The 14687-nt window shown below is 39.2% G+C and overlaps 2 protein-coding genes across 2 annotated transcripts; both read right to left on the minus strand.

Moving 5' to 3' along the window:
* Positions 1 to 142: 142 nt before the first annotated feature.
* Positions 143 to 8035, minus strand: haus5 (HAUS augmin-like complex, subunit 5). The gene is made up of 20 exons (XM_030433406.1): positions 7863 to 8035; positions 7632 to 7730; positions 7491 to 7553; positions 7245 to 7277; positions 6776 to 6800; positions 6491 to 6623; positions 6241 to 6400; positions 6036 to 6132; positions 5124 to 5215; positions 4959 to 5013; positions 4741 to 4868; positions 4581 to 4662; positions 4323 to 4477; positions 4036 to 4198; positions 3857 to 3937; positions 3552 to 3697; positions 3037 to 3133; positions 2264 to 2402; positions 1947 to 2079; positions 143 to 398 (listed from the first exon to the last, which is right to left on the minus strand). The coding sequence occupies exons 2-20, from the start codon at positions 7727 to 7729 to the stop codon at positions 296 to 298; spliced, it is 1983 nt and encodes a 660-aa protein (XP_030289266.1). The 5' UTR covers position 7730; positions 7863 to 8035; the 3' UTR covers positions 143 to 295.
* Positions 8036 to 9083: 1048 nt separating this feature from the next.
* On the minus strand, positions 9084 to 14169 carry LOC115590757 (fizzy-related protein homolog). The gene is made up of 14 exons (XM_030432135.1): positions 13992 to 14169; positions 13240 to 13356; positions 12965 to 13081; positions 12772 to 12835; positions 12534 to 12664; positions 12225 to 12307; positions 11944 to 12127; positions 11796 to 11861; positions 11605 to 11707; positions 11218 to 11402; positions 10879 to 11112; positions 10046 to 10150; positions 9832 to 9924; positions 9084 to 9753 (listed from the first exon to the last, which is right to left on the minus strand). Exons 2-14 carry the CDS (start codon positions 13306 to 13308, stop codon positions 9712 to 9714), a joined length of 1476 nt encoding a protein of 491 aa, XP_030287995.1. The 5' UTR covers positions 13309 to 13356; positions 13992 to 14169; the 3' UTR covers positions 9084 to 9711.
* Between the last annotated feature and the right edge of the window lie 518 nt (positions 14170 to 14687).

Consider the following 14687-nt stretch of genomic DNA (forward strand, 5'->3'; position numbering starts at 1 on the left):
GCTTACCGATAGATAGATATGTGCTCATTCAGTGCAAAATGCAGCACCGATTCTGCGTGATCAATACGAGAGCTGGAGGCAGCTTTTTCTAACAACTTTATTCTATTTTTCAACGCATTTCAAGGAAGACAAGGGCAATGAGTGGATTTAAAATGATTTATTAAACACAGAGAGGGGTAACAAGCATGAACAATGTGAGAAAAAACAATAGTGTGATTTAGTTATAGCCATCTTTTTATTTTCTAACTACTGTAGTATGGTTATTGTGTCATTGAAAGGTACTGTAAGGCGTCCCCTAAGAGGCTTTGGCAGCAAGTTTCCACCTTTGTAGCCACTGCTGATAAGTCAGTCCTCCTTTGCTGACCTCAGGTAGGACATGCTGGGCAGGCTTCTCCCACCTAAATGTATAAACACACACATAACAGAAAAGGTTAACCAGATAACCAGACCTTTAAAAAGGGAAAGTTCATCCAAAAATGGAAAAATCACTCATTATCTACTCTTGCCCCCAAGCTCATGGAAAGACAGGTGAAGTTCTGTACTCCACACAACATTTTTGGAACTTCTGGTTCAGTTGTTTAGTTCTCCTAAACTGTAGTAGATGGGAACTTGTTTAAATTACAACGGCTCCATGGAGTTTGTACAGCATGATTCAAGACTGTTGGAGCCCCTAGATCCCAAACTGATTTGAAAAGACATTATTTAAGACCTCGGGGCACAGTGGTTCTAAATAACATCTTTCAGAGACTTGGGTTACAGCAGACTACACAGTGCAATTTTTTTTTGCAGTTTAAAACAAGTTCCTTATTGCTTCAGCTGTATAGAGGAATGCTACAAAGCTGTTTTGCTGTGGAGCTCCAGAAATGTTTGGTGGACTATGAAACGTCTCCCAACTTTCAATCAGCATGTAGATAATTAACATTTTTGGGTGAACTTTTCCTTTGAATCCAGTAAATCACAGAAGAAAATGTATTTGCAATCAAAAGGTTGAAACTTGAGTTTACTGTGAACAATAGGTGAAAGGAAAAAACAGGGCCTTCTTGTTATAGTTTGTCACATTTTACCCAGCACAGTCGCTGTGCGAAATGCTTAAAGGGGCTCTGTGGAACTTCTGTATTGTTCAGGAAGTCAGTCGTTAGTTAACGTTAGTGGACGTTAACTACTGTTGCCCTCTGTGAATGGAGCAGAGCGAGGCCCTGAGACGAGGCACTTGAGAACATGCATTTGGTCACATCCTTTGGATTGTCTTGGAAAATCCGACCTAAGTCCTTCAAAGAGAAATCCACAGTCCAGCAGCATTAAACAATTGAAACTAAGTATCTACAGGCTCGAATAGGCAATGACAGAGATGGGAAGGTCTCATTTTTCAAGTCATGTAAAAAAACAGTTATTTGGTTTTTTTTTAAAGTTTTTTTTTGGCCTTTGTATGGCTTTATTGATAGTTCAGCTGAAGATGTGACAGGAAACAGGATCAGAGAGAGGGGGAGTGACATGCAGCAAAGGGCCCCAAGCCGGGAGTCCAACCCAGGTCCACTGCAGCGAGGACAAAGCCTCTGTACATGGGACGCCTGCTCTACCCAATGAGCTAAACGGTGCCTCAAAACCATTTTTATATGACCAATTAAAACATGTGACTTGCTACAAATTGCTATGCAGAGCTCCTTTAATTTGCTTATCTTGATGTTTAAACATCTCATTATGACAAATAATTGTGAAATTACTTAAATAAATTAAAGTTAAAGTTAAAACTTACCATTTGCTCAGAATAATTTGACAACAAAATGTAGTAAAGCGATAACATCATGTCTATAACATCTCAGTCACATTCAAGTACATAATAGCTCCATTAAGGTTTAACACAGATGTTATCTAAACCACTAACCTTGTGGAAGTTAACCTAGTGCATTGTCTAACAACAAGTTATCTGCTTCAGAAATGTGCCTCACCAGTAAGAGATGGCAGTTTTCACTTGGGCCCCATAAGAAAGTCCTTGGGCACAGCGTTGGGTGAGGCCTCTGACTCTTGGTATGAGAGCCTTCAGAAGCTTCTGATCCTCCTCCGCAACTCTGGACAGCAGAGCTAAGAGGCAGAGTTTAGACAAACAGTATTTTTATTCTTACTAAATTGATGAAACATTCTTCACACTTCTTTTTGCCTAGGGGACTTTAAAAAAAATAATCTTATAGAGCATGTGTACAGCCAAATGTTGCACTTCTTAATTTTAAGCATCAAAACGTCACTCTTGTTAAGTTCCCCTGATTACCATTCTGATCAGATGCATGCAGCAGCTCTGCTTCCTTCTGTATTTTCTGTAGAGTAGCAGAGTGAAGTTGCAGTAACTGACAGAGAAAACGCAACTCAAGCTGCTGGGAGCGCGTCTGGGAACACAACTCCTCTGGAGCCTGGAGTGTAAAAAGAAGGGAAAAATTAGTTTGTGTCGAAGTCAGAGAACACAGTGTGATTAAGTAACTGTTTGTAGGACTGAGAGATGTCCCTTCAAAGCAAATTCACAACAGCCTAGGAAATACAAGGCTGTGAGTGCCTATGAGCAGTAAAACAGATTTTCATGGATATCATTTTTCATCAGCTTAACTTTATATGAGGGCAATAGAAAAATGTCACAGCATTATGAATGACAGTAAAAAACAAACTTTTAAAGTGTTGAGACAATGTTGGATTGTGAGAAATTATATGGAAAAATTATAGTCAGTGACTGAGCCACCAGTTCTTTAATGACAAGCAGATTCCAAATATGTGCAGCTCTGCAGATTATTTTCACCATAAATCCATTAATCTTCCAGTCTTTAAAATGTCTGAGAAAAAGATTGACAACATTTTTTTTTACCATTTTTGTTTTAAAAATAGTTTGTTAAACTAACTATGGTTAGTTAAATAGTTTATTATTTTCTGCTACATTATTCCACAGATGTAATAGTTGCAGGTTATAGCTAGTAGTTACATTACTGCTTTTACTCACCAGCATATGTAGTATTTCTTTGAGCAGAGCAGATGAATGCATTATATGCCCAGACTCACCCTGTACAGTGGGAATGCCAGGCTGTGACACAAGACAATGAAGGTCGGGGACAGCAAGCGATGGATGGACAACCACGATGCAGGGACTCTTTGCATTCTGTAACAACAAGTCACTTTTCTATTTTTGTTCAGCACTTGATCAACAGTATGATTGAAATGTTTTTTTCTTGTGATGTACTCTCTTAATGAGAGCCTGCTGCTGCTAGAGCCACAGGTGCACTACTGATGAAGTCTGATAATTTCTTGTCATATTATATTGCTCTGCTTTTCTCATCTACATCCCTCTGAGAATTTATAATTGATCATTAAATGTAACAAAACAGAGAGGGAAAATTTGTCGGAGTAGGTAATGTAGCCCGTTTTGATTTATCATTACACATATATTTTACTGGTGATAAAATATGTACTCATGTGTTCAGTTTGGGTGTTAATGAAGGACCATTTTGATATACTAGTTGTAACAAAAAAGTAATATTTCATAGGTTACATACACACCTGAATGAGGTGTAACTTACCCTTCAACAGTCCTCCGATCCAGTGCAAGAAGAGAAACGGTTCCCAACTGTCTGGCATCCTTGGAAATGGAGTTCCTCAGAATGTTGGCTGCAGATGTGACTTCTCCAAACTGCGGCGCCAGTTTGACCTGGACAAATTCCTGTAACTGAAACAAGACAGAGGCAAAGAAATCTTCAAGAGATGTTTATTTTGCTTTTACTGTGGAAAAATCTTTCAGTTTAAAGAGAAAAAAAAAAACTTCTTTCACTATACAACTAAAATCTTATAAATAATCTTCTCTGTTATAGATGGAGAACATCCACACCTCTGTGTGCAGTCGGATCAGCTCCGTCTTGGCCATGGAGTTCCCCTTAATCAGACCTCTGATATGCTCCTGTCTGAGAACCTGGAGAGTCATGACACAAAACAGTATTTTTTGGAAGCATGTAGAAAATGCATGATACAAGAGAGACACTAGCAGAGGTTGTGTGAATTTGCTCTTACCACCAGTTGTCTAAAGTCAAGGATGCTCTGCCACTGGCTGCGGAGGTTGCTAAGGGCCTCCTGTCGACTTCTGGCATGTTGGTCAAGTTGGATACACCAGTCTCTGATATGATCCCTGGCCGCCAACTGCATCACACACTGGAGTTCCATCTCTAGAGCTGAACTGGCAGCAACAAAGGAAAGCCAAAGTTAAATTTTTAAAACTGTGAAATAAATCTGTTCCATTATTCCTGGGATAAGACGCTTGTGGGAACCTCATCAATAAACTTTACAGTGAGCCGGCTTACAGTGCTAAGGTATCGCTGTGGAGCTCATCCGCAGTAACAGACACCTCAAGCTCAGCCTCCTTCTTGCGGGCCTGCAGCTGGTTCTGGAGCTTCTGGACTCTGGAGCGAGTCTGGGCCAGTTCCACTAAACTCTGCTCCACCTCCTTCCAAGCAGCCTTGCACAACAATTGTGCAATTTCACAAATAAAAAGGAAAGACATTAATATGTTTTCTTGTGGACTTTTATATAACAGTGTTATGTTAATACGTGTTTAGCACCTCCAAGAGTGTCTTTACTGAGGGCAACTCATTATCCTCTTCTGCTGATATGTCCAGTAGATGATCATTTTCATAGCGGAACCTGTAATCAAAATGCTAGATGAATGCTTTGGGGTTTTTATAGTCCTAAAGGAATAGACAACACTATAATAATGTTTACCGTAGAGCTGTCACGTCTCGTGTCACATCTAGAGAGGAGAGTTTCTGCTCTAATTCCGTCTGCTCTCTGGATGCTAAAAACTCCAACACCGAGAGGACATGGTTTGGTGGATAACGACCCAGCATGTTCTGATGATATGACAAGTAACAACATGCTCATTCAACAACAAATACTAAAGTACCAAAACGTCAAGTGAGATTTGGCCGAAAGACACCAACCTCCACAGCACTCAGCCAGTACTGAAACACGGCAGTCCTCTGCTCACGAGTCATACTGAGAGGAAACAAAGAGAGAAGAGATTAATTCAAGAAAAGAAGAAGTTGATAATATCTCAAAGACAGTATTTTGTTGATTTCTAAAATACTGGACCCACTAGTCCTTACTGTTTGGCTGCAGAACGAGAAGTCTTCAGTTCACTTTCCTGTAAAGACTGATAGAAGTGGACCCTGTCGTCACACAGCTCTCTCACTTCACGCTAACAGGAAAAAATAACAAAAAAGGATGTCAGTAGTCAGCAGCTGAGGTATTACAGGCATCTTGATCTAAATTAGTCAGATATGTGTGAATAATTGCTGATCAACTGTCTTATTTTCATATTTTTAACAGGTGGCCAAAGGACATCAAATAAATGTGCATCTCCATCAGCTGTAGTACTATGAAATTACTTTCAAGATGGCACTGCATAACAGAATCAATTGCTGTTTCCAACATAAGATGGAATTGGAAATTCTGGTTTAAGTTGCGTCTCATAAATCACTCCCTATATAACACTTTAGGGTTACGGAGTACAGTCAGTAGAACTACCATTCACAGATGTAGATTCACATCACTGCAGCGTTAGCAGAAAGTGTGTGTGTGTGTGTGTGTGTGCAAACACTTGGTTTTTGTTCCACTTTGAGAATTTTAGATTACTCCATTAATTACATGTTGTCACACTCAGAAACCAGACACTAAAATAAAATGACTTATGGTTAACATATTTGATAGGGAGTGATTTTGGACACAAACTGTGTATAGAGCTGAACATTTTAATAGATTAGTTGTCAACTATTTAATTAATCTCAAGTAATTTTTGCAAAACATAAAAAAAGACAAACCTCTCTGATTAAAGCTCCCTAAATGTGAATATTTTCTGGTTCCTTCGCTCTACTAAAACAGTAAACTTGATATCTTTGGATTGTGGACAAACAAGACATTTGAGGACATTATCTTGGGATAACAGCAATACACCAAAAGTGCATATGCCAGACAAACTCATCTCAGTAAAATATCAAGCAGATTTAGGCAGAGCTTACCAGGACCTGTGCCTCTGCAGCGGCTTTGCATTTGAGGCCATCACTATCACTGCCACTGGAAGGCTTATGATCAAACAGTACTTCGATCTCGGCTTTCCTGCAATACACAACACAGTCCATACTTGCTTAATAAATGATTAGAACTTGTTTATAAATTATCCCACTTTGTTCACTCTAATTTTTAACTTTCAATGTTTTGCCTTACCTGGCCATTTGTTCCAGTGTCTTGCAGTGCCCACTGATCTTTTGTGTGTCATCAGAGAGCACCTTACGGTCCGAAGTGCAGCGCTGCCTGAAGGCCTGGAGGAGCAGCTCTCTGCGCTGGCTGTCCTCCACCTGTGCCCAGGTGTGGCTGATGGACTGCTCTGTTGGTAAACAGTAAAAAATGGGGATGCAAGAGATCACTTTAAATATTAAAAAATGGAAGTAAATCAAACTGCATGCGACAGACTTACCTTGGGTAGCCAACTGTTCCTCTGTACCACTGATCTGAGAGTCCAGGTGACTGATCTCAGCTCTCAGCTGCTCTATCTTCCTCTGTAGCTCTCTCTGTTTAGCAACCTCACTCTGGCCCTCAGTCTGCTTCAGCTGAGCATAACAAAACACCAGCAGATTAAAAACACACTTCATTTTCTATACACATTGTGTATCATCAAGATTATTCAAGTATCACATCCAGCAGGTAATTGGGAAACAGAATTGAACAGCAAGGGAATAAAAGAAAACAAGCAGTGGCCTACCTCTTTGTCCTGTAGCACTTTGTACCTTGAAGATCATAAAGTCAGGGAAATTGTTTAAATGTTTTTGGGGTGGTATGAAACAGCACAATAGGCAATTATTAGGAGAGTAGGGGTTAACTGTTTTTCTTCAGAGCTGCTACTGAAACCAATAATGATGAATATCAGCCTCTGATAATGTGCCAGGCTGATAAAGTCTACCCCTACAGGAGAGAGAGAGGGAATAAGATGAAGTATAAAGGACCCTAGCCAGTTTTGGAGCAGGGACCACCAGCACTCCTCCAGAGAACAGTCTATGCATTCTCAATCAATATGTTTTGCACAACATACTGACTCTCTAATGCCCATGTGATATCTTTACTGAAATTTACAAGAGCAACTAAATGACTTAAATGTACACATGAAGTTGACATTATTATAGTGTAAAGACACTGGTGGGTTTGAAATCCTCAATCAGGGCGTGAAAGGATACCACTGGAGATTCCCACGCATGACCCTCACGTTCCTGAGAAAACAGAGAAACCGTTACGAAACTCTCATACATTATTATCACATCTGCCCAGTCAAAGAGTGCGAAGTGAAGCCATTCATCAGATGCCATGACGCTCTTTATTTTGACCAGACAACCAGGGACTGCGAGAGCATTTGGATGACAACAAATCAGCAGCACTCTGACCATACATACATGACAGACCTGGAAGGCAGAATTTAGACTAACCTTTGTTGGAAAACGTGTTGGATGACATATTTCCATATCGACTTCCCTGACCCAACACAGAGCCTAGAAAATAAATGATCACGCTTGGTCAACGCTATAAAGTAGGAATCAAGTGACTTCTAATTGGGGAAAGATACTCACGTTTTAAAATAGCCGTCATTTGGCAGGCTGTCCGGAGGCAGACCAAACTCCTCTGTCGCCCAACGTTTCAACTCCTGCACAATATTTCTGTCCGCCATCCTGACAGACAACAGAAAGTAAACAACTCACTTGTAACGAGCGAGCTAACTAGCATCAACAATAGGCTGTTTTTTCTGTCAGCCAGCACAGTTTGCTAACGCTAAGTTCGCTAATTGTACTATTCAAACTTACTCTAGTCTTGTGGAAGAGGCGTCTTTACTTTAATTCACATTAGTTAACTTGGTAATAGATTTTTTTTTGTCATCTGCAATCCTCAAACTTTCAACCTCCCGCCCATTCACAGGATTTCATTTCCGGTTAGCATATCCGGTGAGGCAGCGCCGCCGCTGGTTGGAGCCGCTTGTTGCCATGGATACACAGTATAAACCCCTCGTGATCAAAACAAACACTTCACTTCACAACAACTAAATGGCGCCACAAATATGCACGGATTAAATATACATTATATAAAAGTTGATTTAACTCGAGTTAGCATTTTTTTCCTAATTTTTCAGATATTCTCATATCATTTTGATCACTTGTGTTGTGAATGCACTCTCTCTGTAAACAGTCAATTAAACGACATTATATTGAATTTAATCGGTGGATAAAGAAAATTCAAGTGTGATAAATCAACACTGTAAATACTCATCTGTAAAATACATTACAACATACATTTCACATGAATGAGCAGCATAAACTTCATACAAATCAAAAACACTAATTTTAAGATGCAGTACATACACAATCTAATCTAAAACAACAACAACAAAAGTGCAGCTAAATTGTAGCACTATTTGCAACGGTAATAATAATAATAACAATATTCTTCATTGTCCACAAATATGGAAATTTGCCTGCAGCTTCACAGGATGGTTCTAGTAAATCAAAATACACACAATAATAAATAACACATAACGCACAGTACAGACAATAATAAACATGGTTTCCAAATGAATGATGTTTACGAATTCGGCAGAGACTTTTTATGTTCTTGTTTGCTGCAGCAGTTCTGTTGTGTCCTCTCGAGTGTGGTCTTATTAATACATTTTAAAGGGGATGAACGGCATGACAGACAATTTTCTGGGCTTTTTGTTTTACCTGCGTTTGAAAAATATACGTCCCAGTTGTTTTAGCTCTTTCCCTATAATTCTACTGGCCACGTAATTCTCGACAGTCTGCTTTTGTTTTTCACAGCGCCATACCATTGTGCCCATACCATTTACATACACTACTCAAAATGAGTTAGGGATATTGTGATATTTTATTGTTTCACTTGATTGTTTTCTGTGATATTAAAAGTTAAAACACTAAAATATTCTAACTTACATCATATTAATCCAATTCTGGATTAGATACAGGCACTGCATTTTAAAAAAAAGAAGAAAATATACAGAGTCAGACACCAGTCCATCAGTTCCATAATCGTTTATTTCTTCCTTTACTACAAAGAATCAACCATGTAGAAGATGTCTAGATGCACAGCATTAGACTCTGTCCACAGGAGCAAAACTGCGTTATTTCAGCCAACCACTCTCAACCTTAGCACTCTAGGATGACAGTTAGCATGGTGCTCATACTGTAAAGGCCTTAGTAGGTTATTATGTCTTATGTTTTAGTCAAAATATGTAATGGCATTTTTTTTCTAAATCAAAGCCACTGTGGCATTAAATAAACAAGACCTGAGTTAAACAAAAACTTAAAAAATGCTCTCTCCACATTATTCCACAACAATGAAAAAAATATTGCAGTATTTTTAAGTAAGGCCAATGATTTCTTCAATCCATGTATACAATTTTTGAGGAGTAAAATAAATGACCATATTCATAATGAGAGCACAAGTCAAAAATAATTTCCCAAACAATTGTTAGCATGAAAAGAAATTGCTCCGTTGCTCTCACTGCGAGTTCCTCTGTGATAACATGTCACAAGACGTCTCAGTTTGTACTGTTTGTCCATAGCACCATGTTGATGAGCGATCCAGTGGTGATGTCAGAATCCACTCAAAATAGAGTTTTAGAGTTTTAATATTTGCTTAAAGTTACCTTATCCTGGTGAAGAGATTTAAAACCGATACAGATTCCTGAAAGAAAGAAACTTAGTTTACGGTGATGCAGATTATGGGGGGTCTGAATGTTGTTCCCAAAAAGTGCTTTCTCACCTTTGTTGACCTAGTTTTACTGAATACGTTCCAAAAGCGTAGAGTCTCATCTCCAGCTCCTGTCACTATCGCCTCACCATCGGGGGACATGGCCTAATATTCAAAAACAATAACAATAAAACAATGAATCTGCCTGATGTTCTGGCAAAACATAGCAGCTTTCCCTTTGACATGAAAACCAGTAAGATCACATTCAAATGAGAAAGAAACTGACCAGGTAGAGCACTCTGTAGGAGTGTCCTGTGAGTTTGGCAACCTGAGTGAGAGCTGGATATTTCCACACCAAGATCTGGTTCTGAGAGTAGCCGTGAGTGCTCACCTGCAAAAAGAGGCAATTTTGTGATTTAATGGGATGCATAATGCAGTTCACTGTGAAGAATTTTTACATTTTAAGTTGTTTTAGACATATTTATGTTATCACTGCAAACAAACAGTTGTTGGTCTCCTAATGCATATTTGACACTGCATGCCTAACATCTAAAAAGGGAGCAGGCAACACTTCTCCAAGTGCTAACAGGTGCATTTCTCACAATTAAATATAGAAACAGTGCAAAGGCCTTGCTCTGCCTCATTAGAGGATTATTTACAAAAAAATAACACAGCACCATATGATGTCTTAATCCTGACAAACACTTGAACTAGCTAGAGGCTGCCAAACAGTTATGGATGTGCCAATTTATCACAATTATTGTGAATTAAAAATGTTTTGAAGGGTATAAACCTCATTGGAGCTTTTGGCATTTTGTCGTTTTTATCACTGAAGTGTAATGGATATAGGTTTAGGAATAGGCAGTGTCAAAAAATTGGACTGATCCCGAAACAGAGATTAATTTCGTAGTGAGAAAGCTCTACAAACTGATATAAATTAAGTACAAGTAATTTACAAGTAAATCAAATGTTTTCACCCTATTTACTGTAGATCATTCTAAATCATGACTGCCAGCGTGTTTACAAGCAGTGTGCTGATGCTCAGAAATAAGCAATGTAGCACCTTATTCTCAATCCAAGTTATACAACTGTGCATCGTCTTTATCTGGAGTCACTTACCAGCTCATTAGCATGTTTGGACCAGGCCAGGTTGCACACCTGAGAGCCCGTGTCCATACACTGCAGTGGCTGGGAGGTCAGAGTGTTCCAAAACCGGATACAGCGGTCGGCAGTGCCGCCCCCAGAGGCCAGCAAGCCGTGTTGGTGGGGGGACCAGGCGATGGCTTTGACCGCAGCCAGGTGATCCATGTATGTTTGCACTGGGCTGAGTGATGAGTGGTTCCAAACCAGTAGCTGAGGTGACAAATAAAACAACACCAATAAATACAATGAGTAAACGCAGAAAGATAGAGGCAGATTTATTAACAACAACAACAACAACAACAACAACAACTGTACCTTGTTGTCATTGCCACCAGAAGCAAGGAGCTGATGGTCAGTGCTCCACTTTAAACCACACACTTCCTGTCTGTGTCCCTGCAGCCGTCTCTCTGACTGGAGTGGAGGGGTCCTCACATCTCTCTGAAGAATCATACGATCACGGCTTCCCGACGACAACTGGTCTGCGTTCCATGCTAATGCTCCTGCGGACACAAAAAAAAGTTTGATTAAGGTTTGGTCACGTTTGACTTTTGACAAAAATCGATCACTTCTGTCAGGGGACAACTTTTAAAAAACAATGCAAGCATTATTAACCCTCATCTTAATGACCGTTTCTAGTTATCTTCTTTTCTTCAAGTTGTTTTTACTGTGACTTCATCATTCTTGTTAAGCAAATGTTCTCACCGACTCTAGCTGTGTGTCCTTCCAGGGCAAAGAGCTTCTTTCCAGCACCAGCGTCCCAGATCTGAACATAACCTTTGTGAGTCCCCACTGCCACTAGGTTACCCTAAAACACAGAGAATCCTCTCATTACAAAAGACTATCTGCACCAAACATCCAGCATGTTTCCGGAAGGCAGTAAGCTGTGTTCTTACCCTTTCGGACCAACCAACTGATGTGACTGAGTCTCCCTCTACTGATAAATCACACAACCTTGTCACCTGAGGAAAAGACAAATCAATCACTTCAAACAATTCAAATTCTTTGTTTCAAAAAATGTGTTGTGTAGACACTCTGCAGTACCTGGCTGGTACAGGCACTCCACAGGTAAACACATGTTCCCAGCCCAACACTGAGCACGTTGAGAGACGACCAGTCCACCAAGTTGAGGTAGAAGTCATCCTGCAGCTCCGGAGCATCCAGGACTTTAAAAGGGATCTTTGAGATCTTGCGAGTTGGCTTTCTTGGTGAACGCAGCAATTTTTGACTGCAAAAGAAAAAGTTGGACATTGTGAAACCCTGATGCCAAAATGTTCAGTTTGGCTGTTTGCAGTCGAGATCTAAAAACAAAATGCTGCTTCTACCTTTTGTTGCTGACAGGTGAGAGGGAATAGGGGGAGATGTTGGTGCCATTGTCCGGTGATGAACTTTTGGTATTGAGTGAATACTGCAAAGATCACACAGGGACAGATACCGTCATACTCTCTACCAGCTTCATTAAAATAACCTAAACCACTAAATAAAAACTGTACACTCACTTAATAGTGGTGTTTTATTTTATTATTTTGTTTTCTTCCCCCACTCAGAGAGCATATTGTATGTGTGTCTGTTCTGACACTGTTTGATCCATCTGCTTTAAATATATTTAAGGAATATAATATGAATGCTCATACACTGAATAGACTTCTCTTCTCTGGGGTTGATGGCTGTAGACGCCTGTCCTCTGTCTGGGGGTCTTGGATCTTTTCTATTCCTGCTCCCAGGAGCTCATTCTTCAGCAAAGCAGAGTAGGCCAGCCCATCTGCTACATGTGCAAAAATACCATTTTTATACCACAACAGAAAAACCACAATTTTAGGTGCATACTAAGAAATGTATTTGTGTCTGTATGAATTTAAGAAATATATTTACCTTTGATAGTATCAGTAGAAGCATCCTTTGTTTTCCTATTCTGACTTGGCGACTTTTCATTTTCCTAAATATTACAAATACATTGTCATTGATTAAAAGACACAAACTTTCTTCAAACGGTAATCAACTTCAACCAAACAGTAACTTAGTAACAAACAAACTCCTCTATAAATTTACCACAAAATGTTCTTACATTGATCCTGTGGAAGTTGATATTCCAGTTTGCCCCTGCTCTGGTGGGAATGAATCTGTCTCCAAGTTTACTAGGTGAAGACAGCGGGGAGGCGGTTGGTGTCCGACCATGCAGTTTCTGCAAAATTGACGAAGTATACATCTTATTTATAAATGAAAGGAAGTTTCGTCATTTTTTTGATTAGAATATCCTAACTTGACATATGTTAGAGCTAGATTAGATCAAGTTCAGTGTACAAATACAACATACACATAGACAAGTAAGAAGTGACTCACAACAGGGCTCAAGTTGTCATTTTGAATGTTGATTTGGCGGAGTAGGCGATGTTCATATTCTGGATCCATCCTAAACTGAGATCCTGATCCCAAAGCCAGAGGCTGGGAGGTGGAGACCTGTTCAACATAAAATAATGATTTCATCAGTTCAAAGGTGCTGTTTGGGGAAATACATTTTAAATCAGAAGAAACTGATTTTGTCTCTATGTGGCAGACCCTAGCCGAATAGTGTTCTGGGGACCTGGTTTTCCTCTGAGAACAGCGTGTTTATTTAGTAATAATAATTAATAAAAGTAATTATTCCTGATTTTGTATGACCTAAATTTTGAGGTTAGATTTCTTCCTCCAAAGTAACATTGCACATGATATCTCAAAGCACTTCTAAAATATATCTGTCCAACAGTTAATCCGGCGTTGTAAAACCCCCTTTAATTATTTTTTAGAAACTAAATAATCCTTCCAGTGTCTAATTTACTCAGTGTTATAATAAACTCTTAGACAAACACAATGCTAGATCTGGAGGAAAAGCAGGGTAACTAGCCGCTACTTTTGTTACGGCACAATTAACTTTCAACCAGCTAAAAAGCAATGAAATATATATTTTAAAGCCTCTTGGTCGAAATGTACTAAATGTCCTCAAATACCTTGTTTACTTATTTATAGTTATGTTTGTACTAAGCTAGCTCATGACAGCGTTAGCTAATTTAGCTAGAGGCTAATCTCATCATATTCCCAACAGACAGCATACATACAAGAGCGAGCCAGTCCCAGAATATCAGCACACAAACGCCAAACAGGAACAACACTTGTCGGATATATCAGATGAAATTAATCGATATGTTTAAAGTTATTCACTCTCAGATGTAATGTAGTTCACTTCAGCTGAGGTGAAAAGGACGGGTGCATTGTGGGACTTTTGTCACTTCCGTGACGTCAACCTCTCAAATCCAAACACGGAAATGCTTTAGCTGTTAGCAGAGGGAGATGAGCTGACTGACCAGTGTGGGGTAGTAGTAGTGGGTTAGGAAGGGATCATGGTGTCCTGACAAGTATTTCGCAACCACGACCACAGTACAATCTATCATAAACTGTACTGATACATTTGTAAATAACAGTAAAAGATTTTAGAAAGATAGTATGAAACGGGGGGGGACTGTGTTATCAGTAAGCTGCATTAACTGCTACAGCTATACATGAAACATGATGGGAAGTTATGATGATGTGATGATGTAGATCAAACTGAAAACTACTGTAGTCTGTAGTATATATATATACACACTGTAATATATATATATATATATATATATATATATATATATATATATATATATATATATATATATATATATATATATATATGTATACATATACATATATATATTATACAGGTGAGCCCTTGTCATGACCAAGTACCAAACATAGAGGGCGTCCTAGTTCTACGTTCAAAC

Source organism: Sparus aurata, chromosome 11, assembly GCF_900880675.1.
Source record: "Sparus aurata chromosome 11, fSpaAur1.1, whole genome shotgun sequence".
NCBI classification, from domain to species: Eukaryota; Metazoa; Chordata; class Actinopteri; order Spariformes; family Sparidae; genus Sparus; species Sparus aurata.